This window comes from Carassius carassius, chromosome 23 (genome assembly GCF_963082965.1).
Source record: "Carassius carassius chromosome 23, fCarCar2.1, whole genome shotgun sequence".
Taxonomy (NCBI): Eukaryota; Metazoa; Chordata; class Actinopteri; order Cypriniformes; family Cyprinidae; genus Carassius; species Carassius carassius.
This window is the reverse complement of record NC_081777.1, coordinates 25,943,555-25,962,563: the sequence shown is the minus strand read 5'-3', so window position 1 is coordinate 25,962,563 and position 19,009 is coordinate 25,943,555. Positions and strand designations below refer to the sequence as shown.

General features: G+C 35.1%; 1 protein-coding gene across 2 annotated transcripts in view; it reads right to left on the bottom strand.

Annotated features, from left to right (window-relative positions):
* Positions 1-19,009, bottom strand: part of LOC132101650 (UPF0606 protein KIAA1549-like) — a 50,657-nt gene that overhangs the window by 6,282 nt on the left and 25,366 nt on the right. For both annotated transcript variants that reach the window (XM_059506746.1, XM_059506749.1), the window contains exons 4-13: positions 18,789-18,877; positions 17,640-17,808; positions 17,406-17,536; positions 15,891-16,080; positions 15,560-15,619; positions 14,807-14,952; positions 12,560-12,737; positions 11,084-11,268; positions 4,414-4,607; positions 2,397-2,533 (exon numbers count right to left, since the gene is read on the bottom strand). In XM_059506746.1, the coding sequence (XP_059362729.1) occupies positions 2,397-2,533; positions 4,414-4,607; positions 11,084-11,268; positions 12,560-12,737; positions 14,807-14,952; positions 15,560-15,619; positions 15,891-16,080; positions 17,406-17,536; positions 17,640-17,808; positions 18,789-18,877 (1,479 nt within the window). The remainder of the gene's footprint in view (positions 1-2,396; positions 2,534-4,413; positions 4,608-11,083; positions 11,269-12,559; positions 12,738-14,806; positions 14,953-15,559; positions 15,620-15,890; positions 16,081-17,405; positions 17,537-17,639; positions 17,809-18,788; positions 18,878-19,009) is intronic.

Here is a 19,009-nt window from a genome sequence, read left to right as displayed (position 1 = left end):
CAGACTTCACAGGGGCAAATGACTGTTCAGAAGTTTGGGGTCAGTCATTTAAAAAAAAAAAACACTTTAATACTTCTATTAAGCAGGGATGCATTTAATTAATTAAAAGAGACATTAATAATGTTACAAAAGATTTCCATTTCAAATCAATTCTGGATTATGGTTTCCACAATAACATAATTATTTTCAATATTAAAAACCAACTGAGCACTAAGTCAGCATATTAGAATGATTTCTGAAAAATCATGTGACACTGAAGACTGGAGAAATGATGCTGAATATTCAGCTTTGCATCACAGAAATAAATTACATTTTAAAGTATTAATAAATAAATTTATTACTGCCTTGGGGAGCATAAGTGACTTACATTATACAGTATCATTGTATTTCTATTGTTTATGAGTGTAATTTGTTAAATTACTGTGTATAATGGCCCCCAAAATAATCGGAAAATAATCAATTGTATAAATTTCATTGCACAGACAAAAAAAAAAAAAAAAAAAAAATTTTCCTGAAATAATTTTTTTTTTTTACTGTGCCATTCATCCTTAAAATAATTGCCATTTATTCATTATTATCAATCTTTATTCATTAAAGTATTTTTTTTTAATAATGCAATGAAATTCATACATGACGCTGTCATTGACAATTCATAAACATATCTCATATGTTCTAACCTATTAAAATAAAGCCTGCCTCTTATGTGCTGACACCCAACAAAGCAAGCATGTCAAAAATCAGAATCTCATCTTTCAAATATCATTTCACACCAGATGGGGGCAGCGTCTTACTGATTCTAAAGACACTCATTTTAAATCAAATGTGTGAAGAGCTGGATGATACATTGCTTTATTTTTTTATTTTTTTTAATGCAGCAGGATGATGTTAAAAAAAATATGAACAAGAAAAATAAGAACTATGAAATCTAATGCTACTGTACAAATCAGCACCACTCTTACCAATTCTATTCTTCCCTGTGAGCCAGTAACACATGGATGAGCGGATGGACGGAGTGTAAAAGAGAGAGAGAAATGTTAAATGATGGCTGATGTGATTTATTGAGATGGAATATAGCATAAGTTGTATGTAAAAGCATGTTTGAGTGGAATGCTGGGTGAGAAAGGATTTGATCTCGGAAAACGGTTATCACTGGAACGTAATCATGAGAAGAGGAGGATGAAAAGGATTTTCGTAAGGGAAGGGCGTTAAAAGGGAACAGCCATTAGACAGGGAGAGAATATGAGGTGCTATGACTGAAACCCTTTCATTTTTTGGCTAGTCAAGACTGTAGCCTATTTAGTTTGTTAAAGCAGAAATGAGTATTGAGAGAGGGTCATCGCCACAGGCACTGTTTGACAAGAGAGGAACACACAGAGAGAGAGATAAAGGCAAAGAGAGCAAAAAAAAAAAAATCCCAAGCAGTCAAGAGTAAAGACGAGTGTTAGTCATTCTTCACAAAGGAGGCAGGATGAATGAGGCTGGGCTGACTGGAGAGGAAATCAAGAGGAAGAGCCACAAATCTTCAGCTGAAAGACACAGGTTTTATTACTTCTTCCTCTCTGTACATCTCACATCACATGTTCTTCTTCCACGGGCTATTATGTAAAACGTAGACTGCCGCTTAATAAAACCAAGGAATCATTTGCCTTTCTTGGCGGTCAACGAGCTAAAAACTAAACAAAAGTGGTGTGTCTTAACATTGTCAAAATTGCATTGGTTGGCCCCTCATGTGAACTGTCCAAATACATTTTGTTAATTAAAAAGAAACTGGATTAAGAAAAGCATTTTAGTTATTAAACATAAGTTACATATTTATTTTTTTGCAATGTAATTTCAGTATTATTAATATATTATAACATTATGCTTTAGTAATTTGTTATATGCTTTTGCTACTGTAATTAATTGTTAAAATATTTATATGAATTTATTTTATTAATTTATAAAAATTTTCATGTTAGTACTTCAACTTATTTTAATTTGTTGCCAAAGCAACACTTCTAATTTTTTTCATCTAATAATTCTGTTTAATTTTACTTCATATTTATTTTAATTAACAAAAATATGAATTAACAATTACATTATTTTAAACATTTTTTTTTTTTAATTTAACTTAAAAATTCTAAATGACTACCTCATGCAAATTATATTTACATTATTATTATTAACTAATAAATTGATTTATTATTTGTAGCACTCCCAGTCCTCCATGGGGTAAATTTGCAGCTTGATGATGTCATGCATACTGTGATACATGTCAGGATTGATCATATCACAATTAGGCAGGTCACTATTGCAACTGTCAAATACGTGGGGCCAGATTCAATCTCTCTGCAATTCAATAGCATGAGAAAAAAAATGCAATACATCAATATTAATCAAAATGTGTGCAAACTTACCGTTTAGTCCATTTGCAGCTATTTTACGTGGTTGCTTAGGATCGGTCGGCAGACCAGAGGTTTTTATGCCCTCCTCGGGTGATCCTCTGTCGCTGGGTGGGTCACTGCCAATGGAGTCGCCCTCTGATGGAGAAATCCTAAGCAAAATACACAACATAAAATCTTTTACTTCTAAAGCATGCTATGGAAACACAATGCTTTTTCCCTTATTCCATCCAAACTGTCAACAAAATGTGCATTTGATGACATCTAAGACACACATCTATCACGTTTCAAAACAATGTGGAAAAACATTGATAGGTAAAAATTGATAGCCTGAATGCACTGTAAGTCGCTTTGGATAAAAGCGTCTGCTAAATGCATAAATTTAAATTTAATTTTTAATTTAAAAACTATGAACACAACTAATACACATGAAATGTACATTTATGCTCCTTTTGACCTTACATTTTCCTTTGATCTAATTCATGACAAACATGAGCAAACTCCTGACATCTTCATCTTGACAGCCAATGATATTTACCCTTCATCCAGTTTTGATGAGGCATGTGTCTCCAGGGTAAATGCAAGAGGGTGATGACCTAATCCTGTCATGCTTCTAAAGAGCACTTTCAGATCTAAAGCGTCCACACAAAGGTTCATGACATGGTCATGAGTCCATTACCTATTCGCTGCCCTTTTAGTCCACAGCTTTTTAACTTACTGTCTTAATAACTAGGAATTTATTCATCTCTGACTGGTTATTTAAGCTTAGACTAGTTAGTATGTGTTACCAATGCACGGACACAACAATGAGAATTTTTGTATTTATTTATTTTAGTTTTATTTACTTTAAATACAGTCCAGAAATATGGATTTATTCCATTTAAGCAGTAATTTATGTATTCGTTTTATTTTATATTTATTAACTCTAAATATAGTTCGAGAAATATGCATTTATTTCATTTAAGCAGTAAGGAATGTAAAATAATGACATAACTTCTGTCTATTTGTAACAAGGTTTCATGTTCTCGTAATGTTTGCAAGACATGAGATCTGTGGTAATTTCATTGATTAGAGTGTGAGATGTAATCCTTTTAAAAAGCTTTCTATTGATCAGCAGTCGACTCACTCTTAGCTACATTCTTGCCTTTAAATAAATTAACAAGTTATTTTAATATGAGGTTACTGCAGCACAATGCAAAACGGAACCCGTTTGCTATTGTAAGTGGATTTCTTTTTATACTAGACTGTGGTTCAAAAACAGGTCAAATTTACCGCAATGCCCCATTTAGGATATTTATTAGTTAACACAAACTAACAATGAGCAATACTTAATCTTAGAGCACTGATTTAAAGGAACACTACACTTTTTTTTTTTGAAAATAGGCTAATTTTTTAACTCCCCTAGAGTTAAACAGTTGAGTTTTAAAACAATACAGTTTTTGAATCCATTCAGCCGATCTCCGGGTTTAGCTTAGCTTAGCATAGATCATTGAATCTGACCGTTAGCATCTCGCTCAAAAATGACCAAAGAGTTCCTATATTTTCCCTATTTAAAACTTGACTCCTCTGTAGTCACATCGTGTACTAAGACCGACGGAAAATGGAAAGTTGTGATTTTCTAGGCCAATATGTCTAGGAACTATACTCTCATTCCGGCGTAATAATCAAGGAACTTTGCTGTCGTATCATTGGTGCAGCAGACGCAGTGATATTACGCAGTGCCTGAAAATAGTTAAATATAGTAGGTAAATGTAAACGATTTGTTTGTTCTTGTTTACTCATGTAATTATGCATTAGGAAAATAAATGAAATAAAAAAAGATTAATAAATGCTGTAGATGTCTATTGTTCATTAACTAACCTTTGATTTAAAAATTTTATTAGTAAAACAAATGAAAAATGTTGTAGATATAACTAATGTAGTCAACTAATGATGTAACCAAATAGAGCCTAATTGTAAAGTGTTACCAAAAACTCAATTATGTGTAAAATGTTAGCTCCTGAATATCAAAAAAAGCATTTATCAGACTTACTGGCCCCTGCGTCGCTGGCCATTGCGGGAAGCTTTGGACTTTGGTGTGGGCACCTCTGCGTTCTCAGCTGGGCTTTGGTCCTTGGCGGCCACAGGAAGTGGCAACGGCTCCTGAATGACCATGAGATCATCCTTACTGTGCTGGCCCATGTGCAGCTTGGCAAAGTCGAAACCCTTCACGCTGGGTGTCTGCAGCTAAAAAGACCCCCACCCCAGAGAGAGGAAAATGTTCATTAGGAGAATCAAAATGAATGCAGAAGGATGTTTGTGAAGGAAATGGAGGGATTGCAAAGGGGAGTGAGGGATGAAAGTTAAACAACTAAATGTTTATTTAAAACTGCTCACAAACACTAGACCGAATCAGGTCAGGCTTCGGCCCAGCCATCGAGTAAATGTCAATGTCAAAGCGCATGTACACGAGGCATGGAGATAGAATATGAAATTCGATAATCCATAGATTGTCAAAAGAATAATTTGAGCAAGAGGACAGTAATTGGCTCTCAAAGAGACAATGAGAAGACGGAGCATTCAAAATGGATGCACTTGATTCGAGGTCAGCAGACAGACCGCAAGCCAGACCAGCTAGACGGGCTGTAATAGCCTGTCGGTCTGCAGCACTCTGAAAGATTTAATGAAGCGAACAAAAACAATAGCAGAGAAAGCTAATTCACACTGGCGTTTTTCAACGACCAGCAGCCACCAAAAAAAAAAAAGTTTTGAAGAAGGAGATTTAAAGGTACAGTCCACCCAAAATGAAAATGATTCCAAATAAATCATTGTTTACCAACCTTAATATTAAACCTGAATTTTTTGAAGAATATTCTAGACACTTTTTTCAATGTAATAAAAGTGAATGAGGACTGGATCAAAACGAATCCAAAAACTCAAGCTCTATGTTCCTACTCGTTTGAACCCAGACTAAAAATCAAGTCAAAATCCTGACATTGCTCTTCTTGGAGCATTCACGAGAGAAGTAATGATTCAGATTCGGATTTGAGTTGAATCTTTCCAATGAATTGGTTGACTCAGATTCAAAGCTCAGTCATTCATCCTGATTCAGTTATCTAGTAGCAACAGTAAAAATACCAAAGCAGGGGAAAATTAATAATGCATAATTTCTGTTCATCACACAAAGACATCAGAAGGCTTGTTCCCAAATCATATGGGCCTCTTTAGAAAAGCAACTGTCCATGTTCATCATATGAAAAAAAGCCTGGACATGTGTTCACAAGAAAACAAAAATAATATAGACTTGAGGGTCAGTAAATGATGACAGGATTTTCATTTTTGGGTGAACGATTTCTTCAATGCTGATGAATCACCGTTGTTTGTTTTAGAATTTTCCAGATCAAAGTAACTGTGCACAGGGTCACAGTGGATCAGATTTAATTCTATGTTTCATATATTGCCAGAAAACACAGAAATGTATGAAAAATACATAAGCTGGGTTCTTTTGTGTCGTGCTGTATGTGTAGCAGCACAACAGAGATGGATTCACTGAAATATGCTCATCTTCTGGGAATACTTCTATTTCTCTGTTTCCCATCGCATTCCCTTTCAAATGCAAATGAAGCGGTTTAGACTAATTCTGTTTGTGATAAAGAAAACTCTTATCTTCTTTCTGTTTGCCTCTATTGCTGCTGTAACCAAATCTAGGCCACAATACAGCTGAAGCTGTACAGGCTTAGACCAAATGGCCAGAGACAGAGGTTAGGTTATTATCGACACATTAAAATGCATGCATCTGTTGTTGAGATAACATGTTTTCTGTCCCAATTGCTGGTTATCATTGTCACAAAGGAAGATTATCAGAAAAAGAAATACTGTTTCTAGGATTAACTGCTGCATTCTAGAAAACACGTCACTACGTCATAGCACTCCCATCGACACTGTACTGTACAGATACCTCCGGCTTCCTTATACTATATGGCTTCTTTATAGTTTTCTTTGGTTTTTCTTGGGCCTTTTCTTCTTTCTCCTCCTCCTCCTCCTCTTCTTCTTCTTCCTCCTCCTCCTCTTCTACTTCCTCCTCAATACTTTCTTTTTTCTTTATGCTTCTGACAGGTTTCTGATTTGGATGAGGGCGATAATAAAAAGTTGCTTGTGTTCCCATCAAGACTGACATGTTGACATCAACTACTGTATATTCACACAACACTATTTTTGATTGTACTACTAACAAACACATTTATATGGAAGGCATTTTCTGCCAAATTTAAATAAATAAATGAAATGATTAAAATTAAAATTAAAACCAGATTAACGATTTCATTACAGAAAACTGTACGCAAAATATGTGACAAAATTGAGAATGAAATTAAATGATTTCATTTTCACGGTGACATACCTGTCAAATTGAAAAATAAAATGCAATTGGTGATTTCACATTTCATTTTCAATACAGTCTCAAGGCAAGACTGCCAATATTAAAATGAAAAGCCAAACGTGAAAAAGAAACTACACATACAGTTTTTACAAAGCTCTTTATTAACGCTCACGCAATAATAGTGACACAATTCAAATTGAAATGTAAATTTTACTTGTCATTTTAATTCCTCTTTTATTTCACTGTTTTCATTTTCATTTTCATTTTCAAAGACAACCTGCATGCAAATTATATGTTAATAAGTGGGTGTGGCTCAATTACGTTGTTACGTGGAGGAGCTATAATGGCGGTTATGGCCAGTATAGCAGCAGAATTAAACCAGCTAGCAAACATTTCGGATGATAATGACTTCATTTTGCTACGAGTTGAATCTATCTTGGATACACTTGGACATTTTGCAGCCGTCACAAACTCAGCAGACAGCAGATTTTCCGGGGAGTCTCGTGGAGGCTCAGGCCGAGGAACTGCAGTGGGTCGAGGGTTTGACGCATGCTGGTCAGGCTGGTTGTTTCTTCCACGTTCTAATGCTGCAGCAGCTTCCCGCAAAAGCTCACTAACAGATTCGCCATGTCTCGATTACAATATATTCACATTTTAATGTCGTTTCACACATTGTTTCAACCACCATTCAACTCATGCACACGAGACTTCGACGACTGTCTCTAGCGCCGTTACTAGAATAAGCCACACCCACTCATTAACATATAATTTGCATGCAGGTTGTCTTTGAAAATGAAAACGAAAATGAAAACAGAGAAATAAAAGAGGAATTAAAATGACAAGTAAAATTGACATTTCAATTTGAATTGTGTCACTATTATTGCGTGAGCGTTAATAAAGAGCTTTGTAAAAACTGTATGTGTAGTTTCTTTTTCACGTTTGGCTTTTCATTTTAATATTGGCAGTCTTGCCTCGAGACTGTATTGAAAATGAAATGTGAAATCACCAATTGCATTTTATTTTTCAATTTGACAGGGATTTCACTGTGAAAATGAAATCATTTAATTTTATTCTCAATTTTGTCACATATTTTGCGTACAGTTTTCTGTAATGAAATAGTTAATCTGGTTTTAATTTTAATTTTAATCATTTCATTTATTTATTTAAATTTGGCAGAAAATTCCTTCCATACATTTAGGGGTGGGAATCATAAGGAATACAATGATTTTTCATACTTGAGGAGGCAGCAAACAATTCTGTTCAAAAGTTTGGAGTCAGCAAGTTTTTTTAAATACTTAGTTGAGCTAATAAGTTACAATTACAATTTTATGTAAATGAGATGCTGTTCATTAAAACAGCATATAATTCCGAAAAAAAGGATACATTCTAAAAATAAATGCATAAATTAAGCAAAACTTAATTAAATAGAAAACTGTTATTTTAAATTGTAATAATATTTGACAATATTTCTGTTCTTACGGTAACAAAAAACTGCGGCTTTTGGTGACTTTTTTCAAAAGATTCAAAAACTTTGCCAACCCCAAACTTTTGAATGGCACTTCATATTCTAGCATACTATATTTGTACAACATAACACAGTAAAATTCTAGTTTATTTTCAGTAGGATGCTGAAGATGCTGATTCAGTAACCCCTCCGACTGATTCAGAGAGTGAGCCAATCATTTCAAACAGATGAATTGGTATTGAATCTTTCTGAATCAATTAATGTGAGTCAATTTGTTTAAAAGAACCAGCTCAAGAGTCACTTGTGTGCAATTCAGGCTATATTCTCAGATCAACAGGGTCCACAGAGAACTACCAAATGGTGTAAATACAGATGAGGTTGACAGTGACTGGTACTGGGACGGCACTCCTTTGAAGGTCAAAGAGGAAGAGGAATCTTGTACTTCCTGTGTGGGGACCAACTGGAAGACTATTCTACAGTCTACTGTACACTACATCTCCTCTACCAGCCTCTACCTTCTTCTCTCTCCTCTCTTCCTCTTCATCATCTTCCTCCTCCTCTTCTTCTTCTTCTTCCTCCTCTTCTTCTTCATCCTCCTCCTCCTCTTCCTCCTCCTCCTCCTCCTCCTCTTCTTCCTCATCACTACTATCTAAAAGCTCTTTGCTCTTGACAGGAGTCATTGACCTCTGGATTACTGGTTTGGATTTCTGTAATGAGGAGGTGGACTAAACAATCATGAGAGAGCGAGTGTTAAGATGTGACATAGAGAGAAAAAGAGAGAGAAGCTCTAAATTGGCTCCAATGTGTTTACAGGAGCACAAACAGCAAAACAGGTGGAAAAACTAGAGATGTGAGTGATATTGTCACGGAAGTAGCATAGAACAACTCAGTGTAACAGAAGACAATCTGTTCATTTATATTCACAATTACTCATTTAGCAGATGCTTCTATCCAAAGCGACTAAAAATATAATCTGGCAACTGCAAAGCTTATTTAATTTTTTTTTTCTACATCATTTCCTTAACAGCCAATAGATGATGAATTCTAACTTCAAAACTGAGACAAATGAAATATTCAATTACAGTAGAGTTACCATTAGTTAAGCCAGGCATTAACAATGAACTTTTTTAGTCACGATGCCTTATAACCATACTGGATTTTGGAAACATTCTGTTCTTTTGTGTTCCACAGAAGAAAGAAAGGCTTGAAAGAAACTCAAGTAAGAAACGACTTGAGGTTAAGTAAATGAAGACAGAATTTGGAGAATAAGTATTTTTTAAGCATCTTTTCCTTTATGTGTCAAATCCATGAAATACGGATTGAAGTAAGAGCATGAGAAGCAGGCCATTTAACAATGTAAACTGATTAAACCAGAGAACCTCACTAAAGTACCAAGATAGGACCTTGTCGAGAATGTAGATGAGAGTGGAGGTAATTCTTGAGGATTGTGAGTGTGCTAGTAAGGGCACATATGATGTGTGTAATGACTGTGCTCCTCGTACGAGTGAAGTTAAATCAAGATGCTCAGACTGAGAGGACCAGCAGGCACTGCTCTGGATAAGAAGATCACTACTGAGCATTAACCCATCAGCAAGCTCAGCAGTTGACTTCATTACTGCTGGGCCTCCGCAAGTGAATGTGCTCATGCATGACAGGTCTAGTTATAGTAGTGACAACAGCACTAGCAAGACTTTCATTATAAGAGCAGGGCAGTGTAAAGCTGAAGTGGTGCTTTCAAGATGATTCAATAGGATGAAATCAACTTAAGGGATAGTTCACTCAAAAATAAAAATTCTGTCATCATTTACTCACCCCAAAGTTGTTCCTAACCAGTATGAACTGCTTTCTTCTGTTAAACACAAAATATAAAGATATTTGTAAGAAGGTTGGTAACCAGATGCCAGTTGCCACTGACTTCAATAGTAATTTTCCCTACTATGGAAGTCAATGGCTACCATCCAACTTTTTGGATACCAAGATTATTAAAAAAATATCTTATTTATATTTTGTGTTTAACAGAAGAAAGCAATTAATAGAAAGAAAGAAACTCATACAGGTTAGGAACAACTTGAGGGTGAGTAAATGATAACAGAACTAATATTTCTGGTGAGCTTGAAATATATATAATTTAGTTAAAATGTGAATAATTTAAAGTAAATAATCAAAAATAAGAATAATACAGCATATATAAGAAAAATGGTTGGCTAGTTATCTAACAAGTATACAATTTGAAAGTATAAAAATGTGGGCCATTGCATAACATCTTTTCAACTCTTAATACACTTTCTTGAAACTGACGAGTCTTTCAGAAAACTGACTCATTGGTCAATTTTAAAAATATGTAGTTTAGCTCATGCCTAGACACAACCCATACAAACACTGGGTAAATTCGAGATAAACATTAGAACAGATAAACATTTATTTCACTACAATGATGACGCAGCGACTTCTGGGAACGGTTGGACTCATGACTCAACGGATGACTGAATCGCATCATTGAAATAAACTGTCTAAACGAACTCATTTGATAAATGAATCAGTCTTTTCAATGCCAAGAACAACTGAGAGTTGAAATAGGTAGAGTAGTGGATGGCCAACTAATATCCAATTCTGATCTTTCAAAGCTGCCTTGCATCTGGCTACAGAGTCATTTAAATCACTCAGTGAGAGACGAGATAAGCAGCTCAGACTCACGGGAGCCCATTGACTGATTAGGAATATCACTGACACATCAGCAGAAATAAGAGTAAAGCAAAACAAAATGACGACTTGACCTACAGTTGAACCTTACGTTAGAAAGAAGGAAGAAATCTCACAAATGCTTCAGGATCCCAGAATACATTTCATTTGAATCATTACACAGCGTTTTCAGTCTCTCACCTTCTGTCTTTGTTGGACGGTGCTCATGGTATCTGGCTGGAATTCCAGTTTGTCAGTGCGGCAGAGTTTCCAGTACAGGATAGTTATTATAATGACCACCACCACCACAGGGACCACCACCCCTACGATTATCCACGTGTTGGTCTTCTCTGTGTCTGAGGGAGGCGAGGCCTGCTTTTCCACAGCTGAACATACACAGGGGTAATGAAATATAAATATCTGTGACTATTGCAATTTTAAAAACCTTTTCTTTTTAAATATATTTTAATTTTCATTTTGGGGTGAACTAACCCTTTAAAACCCACAGGACTGTTTTCTTAATCCCACTGAATTTCTGACCATGTTTGCTTCCGCAAAAATTCTAATATTGAATATGATTTTTGCGAATCAGGGAACCGCAATCAATACGCAGAGTACACTATTTCAATTGCTTTGAATGCAGGGTTGCCAAAATGTTTTGCACAGATTTGGGCTGATTTTAGTATGTTCAGGCGGGTTGATTTTGCCGTGGTTTAAAGGTTTGAAACATTGCATAAATTACATTCGACTAAAATGCTTGTACTGAAACATTTTGCATTCTACCTATGATAAAACTGTGGTAGATGTTAAGTTTTCTGAAGGATGACCACTGGTAGGAAGCCTTTTAGCTGTGTTTATGGTCAAACTACATAATGTGACTGTAAAATTTGTATATGTTTTATTTTATTATATATTTAGGATATGGTCATTGCGCTACTTTGTGGGCTACTTTAACCCCCCTCAACCCCCCGCCCCCACCACTATGGTGCATCATTCTCCCACTTTCCTCTTTTTTGAAAACTGAAATATGGTCACCCTATTTAAACAAAACAAAATGAAAAAAAAAAAAACTTACTGTCTTAATGAAAAATATATTAGTATTCAGTGTTACTAAATCATTAGTGTTCTTAAAGATTAACTTTTAGCATTAAATATGGGCAATCTAAATATGAAAGAAACAGCATGCGCAGTTAAATATCTACAATCTCAAACTTATTAGCATATGTTGAATGAAAATATACAATTCCATTCATTGTATTGTGTTGGATCAACTAAACCGCAACAGTAACTAAATTTGGGTTGGCCTGTTTTTTAGTGCACTGCAAGTGGAGGATTGAGCTAAAATTCAAAGTTATACAACAGGAAGCTACTAAATTTAGTCTAATGAATCTAATGTTTATGCTGTGGGTGATGCAGTTGTAAGCCTGCCACATATAAATCATACATAAAAAGGCAGAGCTCTCTTGAGATGTCACGCTATCTGAACTCACCTCTTAGATGTTTAGAGCAGTAGAAATAAAGAATGCTACCACAAAAAAAATAAAATAATAATAATAAAATAAACACTGCCTGCTATGTTACCATCAATCAAAATTATTTAAATGATCATTTCATCATTGTTAGAGTCTTGGTTCACTTTCTTTTTCAACTGAAAGAATTAAAAGTCTGGATGCTCACGCTGTGCTAATATTCCCTGGACGCGGTATCCCATGATGATCGCTGCATGCTGCACGTCAAGACTGTTGAACATGCTGGCTGTGGTAGCGGCGGGAAGTCTCTGTCCATTAGCTCCTTCCACAAAGTAGATAATCTCCACAGGGTTATCAGGGCCCACAAGAGGAGTGGTCTGTACAATCTGAACAAAGTGGAAAAAAAAGGCCTTGTTGACAAAGTTTGATGTGCAGTTCAATTCACTGCATTGTCCTTTTTACACTTTTACATATTGTTTAAAAACAGCTTCACTCACAACACTGAGATAACATATTCAATAATAAAAACATGCACTACAACTATTCAGACATTTATGACATATTCTAAATCTAAAATTTGGACCTACTCTAGGTTTGAAAAAAAAAAATCTATAAATTGCAAAACATTCTTAGAGTCTGTGTAGGTGTTTATAGAGATACACTATTTTCATTTTACAATATTAGATGTTGGATTAGGATCAGTCCAATTTATGAAATAATCATTCCGACACATTTCGAGAATGAATCAACTGAATTGCCTCATGAACACAGTACGGTTTGCAGTAGAATCTTGAATTGTAGTCTTGTTCCTCACAAAAAGAAGACCAGTGTTATTGTTTATTAAAACTAGTAAAAATGGTTAATTTAAATAAAAAATGTATATTACCGGTAGATAAAAAAATAAACGCAAAATTATTGAAGTACCAAAATTACTAAAACTAAAATAAAAATCAAGCTAAATAGAAATTGTACTGAAAAAGTGACAAAAGCACATTATATTACAAGTTAAAGTTAAAATGAAAACTGAAATGATACAATGAGAATGAATCAACTAATTAATTGAATGATTGAATGATTTTCAGTGAATGACATCTTAAATTTTAGTCTAATTTTAATAAAATATTAATATTATATTAAAAAATTACTCAAACGTATTTAATATTCAGTTATTTTTGATTTTTAAGTAATAAAACTACTAAAACAAAAAAAGCATGTTGGAAATGGTTCTAAAAAAGCAAAAAATGAATGAAAAAAGCACATTAAATTACTAAAACTAATGAAAACTGAATATATAAGCTAATTCAAAATATTAACAAATACTATAACATTATATAAATAATACCAAAACAACACTGGCATAAAGCACCTTTATGATGCTTTTAGAGCTTAGATTTCACTTGCATTTAATTAAAAAGAGTAGACATTTTTCAGAATTCTCCTTTCATGTTCCACAGAAGAAAGAAAGTCAAACAGACTTGAATTATCTTTTTGGGCAAATTATTCCTTTAAAATTTTAATTCCACATAATTGTTCCTAGCATGCAAACACATGAATCAGAACTCTGAATAGGCTGCAATTAGCTTTTTAAAAATGAAATGTCTTTCTGACAAAACCCAAAAAAGGCTTTCAGAGACACTGAGGGTCTAAAAGACGAGCCAAATAAATGTTTCCAGTCTCCAGGGTTATTGGGGTGGAAAAAGAGCATGTCACTGTGTGGACCTCACCTGTGCTCGACCTACATTAAGAGCCCCGAGTAGTGAACCTTCACTGGCCAGGGATGTTAAAAGCTCATTTTGAAAGTGCTTCTACCTCAGGGTGCATTAACAGAAACAGAGGACGACTGCACAATGTCATCTTAACAGTACATCCGAGCTTAGCAGACTGCCGTCATCCAACATTCACTTTAAGAGTCCTTGCAAGATATTCTAAAATTCATCATCTCTAAAATTAGAAATGCCATCACTGGGCATCATTAATACAGCTACATTCCTTCTCAGTTAATTAGCAGTCATCAACAGACCACTACCACTTTCATAACATTTTTCATAAGTCACTTAGAAACCATAAGGTCAGCCAGACAGCAATCAGGTCACTATGAAACGGAAAAATCTTCTCTACGTAGGCAGAACAAGCAATTAATGGTTTAAGAATCACTCTAGCTGTGTTCAATAATTGATCTGAGACTGCAGATGGAGTGTGACGCGCCGACAGGGGTGAAATGGTTGTTTTTGAGTAGCTCTGCAGGCCAGGGATGAATAGGAGGGTGTTGCCATGGATACTCCTTGTCCCGAATGATGATGATGTGCGGAGGGAGAGCAGGTGTAGGGAAGCGCCACAAAGACAGAGACTGATTAAGAATCCAGAGAGGCATTAGACATGCACACAGGAAGGGCTCTATAAATGACTCCAATGAGCTAGAAAATATAAGGTCACCTAACACGGATGATTTACAAACCTGCACGCTGTTGTTTCCAACACTGGTTGCTCTTCTAAAGCGACGGCCCATACCCAATGCATCGCCCAGCAACTGAGCCAGTCTCCTCTCAATCGTAGCCTTGAAGATCTTGTCACTCACACGCTGATCTAACACTCCCAACAACACTGAATGGAATATGTATAACATGACATTATGGCATTGCAATGACTCATTTGATATTCATTGGAATATTTGATAGTGTAGAAACATTCCACTATTGTTCAGCAGTTGGGGTTGGTTTGGTTTGGAATGAAGTGTCTTATGCTCACCAAAGGTGCATTTAGTTTTTTATTAAAAATACAGCAGAAGCAGTACTATTGTGAAATAATATTATAGATTTAAATAACTTTTTTCTATTTTAATACGTTTTAAAAATTAATTAATTTCTGTGATGCAAAGCTGAACTTACAGCATCATCCTCTGGAAATCATTCCAACAGTTCTGCTGCTTAATACTTTTACAGAAACTGGGATAGATTTGGTTTTTTTAGGATTGATGAACAAACTTTGATGATCGGAATGTTCAAAAGAACAACACTTACTTGAAATAGAACCTTTTTGTAGTTTTTTACTGTCGCTTTTGATCAGTTTAATGCATCCTCGCTGAATAAAAATAATAATTTCTTTAAAAAAATAAAAAAATAAAATTCATAATAATACAGACCCCTAACTTTTGAACAATAGTGTACTTTGGAACACAAGTGTGTTAAACTAAACATCAGCGGGTCAGTACCTGTTCTAACCCATGAGGAACGAAGCAGTTGGGTTGTGTTCAGCTCTGGGTAGTGGAAAGCTAGTAGAGCAGAGAAGGAAAAAATATCAAATATGAACTCATCTTATTCCATTTTCATTATAGCATACAGCAAACCTTACTGAAGCTGATTTCCAGGTAACTGAAGCTGGTTTAAAAGCTAGAAGGACCACTTTGGCTATCCTGGTGGGTGCCCACAGTCTAACCAACTACACTGTTATAAAACCCAGTATGATCACCTTAAACTGTTCTACATAGCAGTTGTTTTCCAATGTATTTATGCAATTATACAGAAATCAGTGTGTGGACTCACGTTCTGCGATCTGCCGTACAGGGTAGCCCAGGTAGTAGCTGTACTCGACCACACTGAGCTGTCGAAGCTGGGCGCTCACCTCTGTCCCTGCCACATACCCGCGCATATCACGCACAGCAAACGTAATCTCCACTGGAACCTTCTGCTGCTGAGCCGCCACTTCCACAGAACTCGTGGTGATGTTTAAAATCTACAAAACAATTCAGTCTCTAAGATACAATTATGTCAAACTAAAGTGATTAGAGACTCTTATTACAGACTTAGAAATTATAGTAACATCAAATATATTTCTACAATATATATTTCTGCATCAATCAAGCATCTAATGTAAAATGTGAACTATTAAAACATATATAAAAAGTATCTATAAACCAATTAAAACGAATAAAAATAATAAAGAATTTAGTTTCTCCAATACAATTATAAATGTTAAATAAATTGTTTAAAATCTTTTAAATTAAAACATAAAATCATACACTTTATCCATGAAAGCTAATGGATTATCAGCACAAGTCTCTTCATTCAAACTCACTGATCTATTAAAGAAGCGCATACACATTCTGAACGTCAGTGAATGAAATGAATAAGAGCCATTAGATTTGTTGCCTTGACAACGGTTGAATTGAGCAGTCTTGCGTTTTCCTCATCCAATCAGAGCAAACAACTGGAGATGATGTCATCCCACTGCACTGAAAGCAATCAAGCCTTGAATTCGCATCACATAACCGAAGTTAAAAGCATGCTCCTTTCTTGCTTAAATCAGAAACTTGCTAGTTCAAGGACAAAAACATTACTATGTAATTCTCATTTGGATAATGTACATTATGTTGTGTATATTTAAAGGTACAATTTGTAAGATATTTGCAGTAAAATATCCAAGAACCACTAGGCTAGTGTTATATATTTTGTCCAGCTGATTACTAACAATATCTCTAATGTTTTCAACAACTTGTAAATCATGAGAAATTCCCATTCTAAACAGTGACACGGGGCAGTGCAGTCGCCTGTCAATGACGTTAGTTACCCTTTGTTACCGCCTTTACTGACGTAGAAACCACATGACAACAGTGTCGTGGACAAATGCGGAAGTAGCTTTGTGAAAAACTTCAACTAGAAAGAGATGCAGATCTCGCTATTATAACGATCAACAAGGTTACTATCATGGGGCATACACGCTAGACCCGCGCGAGGACGCGTCTGATCCCAGATATAGTCTGATCGCGTCTTTGGATTGACTTTGTATGCAATCTACTCGCGCAAATCATTGAACTCGGGTTAAATCCATGATTTATCTTTCCATCTGATTGATGGCTGTCAGCGGTTGGGTAGAAGACAACAAATCCCATCATTCTATTGTTTTGATAGTGCGCCCTCTAATGGCAGGTCCTTCAACCTGTACCTTTAAGCTAAACTAAACAAAATAAGTAGTAATAAAGAGGATTTGAAAGAGTTCAGTGTCTGGTTATTGGTGTTTGAAACTCTTAATACCATAAGCTGGTAAAGCAGTCAACGTACATTCACAGTGAAGTTTGTGGACTCCTGTGAGCGTCGGCGGACTTCAGATAAAGCTGTGATCAGACCATTCTCTGCCTGCTCACTGAACGTACACATTCGCACATCTACATGGCTGGGTACAAACTGAAGAACTGCAGAAAGACCAAAGACATGCATATAGTCATATAGCAACAACATATAAATACCAGAGAGAATATTCAAGAACTTTGACGTGAAGTTTCCTTTTGCATTTACCTGTATGAACATGGTACTGCAGACCTGGTATAGGACTGATGGGTGACACGCTGATAAAGGAGCTGGTGGTCCGAGCAGAGATTCTCAGGGCATTAATGACTGATATAGCAGTATAAACCACTGCACCAGACACAGCACGAAACACAAAGTCTGGAGGAGCTTTCACTACCTACAACACACAAAGGAGCATTTGATGTCAAGGATATGTACATCATATTTGTAATAGCAATTTCAAATCCTTTTAGAGCACATGGAGAAATATCAAAAATCCTTTCACTGTGCATTTAAGAAAGTCAAGGCTGATTCAGGATTGTTTAAATGCAGAGAATTACAAAGAACCAGTTGGTTCCCATTGAGCCAAATTAGGTGTTGTTTGTTCATGAGGACCCAAGAGATAAAACAGGAAGGGATGATTTTATCTATACAGTATGTTCTACTGACACAACACTGGATTACAAAACGTATTTAACGTTTATGTGGTTCAAACCAAGACTAAGCAGGTTAAACTATCAATATCATTCTAACTTCTTAAAAGAAACAAATTATTTTCTAATTAATTTCTAATTTCTTTACAGCTTTCTCAGCTTGAATAGAAGCCACTGTTAATTTCAATAGGTAATTCTTGAGATATTGAAAAATAAAAGTACCCACAATAAATACCTAATACTTAAATACCATACTTGTTTTGTTTTTTAAAGTTGTAAATTCAGTTTATGCAATAAATAGGAACTGTGCAAAAAAATACTTTTGTGTGTGTGCAATATTCCATTAGTTTTTCTTTGCATCAATGTACATTTTTATATCCCAAAATACGCTTTAAAATATATGCATGGAAACCTACATAATGTTCTTTTAATTAAACAAATTTACATTAAAATGTATATTTTTATTTTAGATTTTTCATCATTAGAAACTTGCAGCCTTGCAATTAAACTTTGCTGAATAACAAATAAATTTTTTAAAGTACAAATATTTCATAATCTAGCTATTAATTAAAACATCTATAATAAAGGTATGTGCAATTGAAGTTGTTTTGTAAAACAGTTTAAAATACTTTTAGATTATGTACAATTGCTGTCACTGCTTTAAATCAATAAAGACATGAACAAAAAAAGAGAAAAACAAATCTATTCATTATGTCCAAAGTACCTGTAGCTCCACAGAGCGGTTATATTCTGCTTTGAGAATCTCTCTGACTTTGGCCTTGGCATATCCAGCAGTGGACCCTGGAGGAAACCCTACAACAGAGCAACTATGTTATTTTTGGAACCTAAAATATTAAAATAAAATACGATAATGCTTGCATGATTGCTAATCCAGTTATTGCTTAAGATGCTTTATGAATTGAGTTGCACATTTGCCCTCAAAAA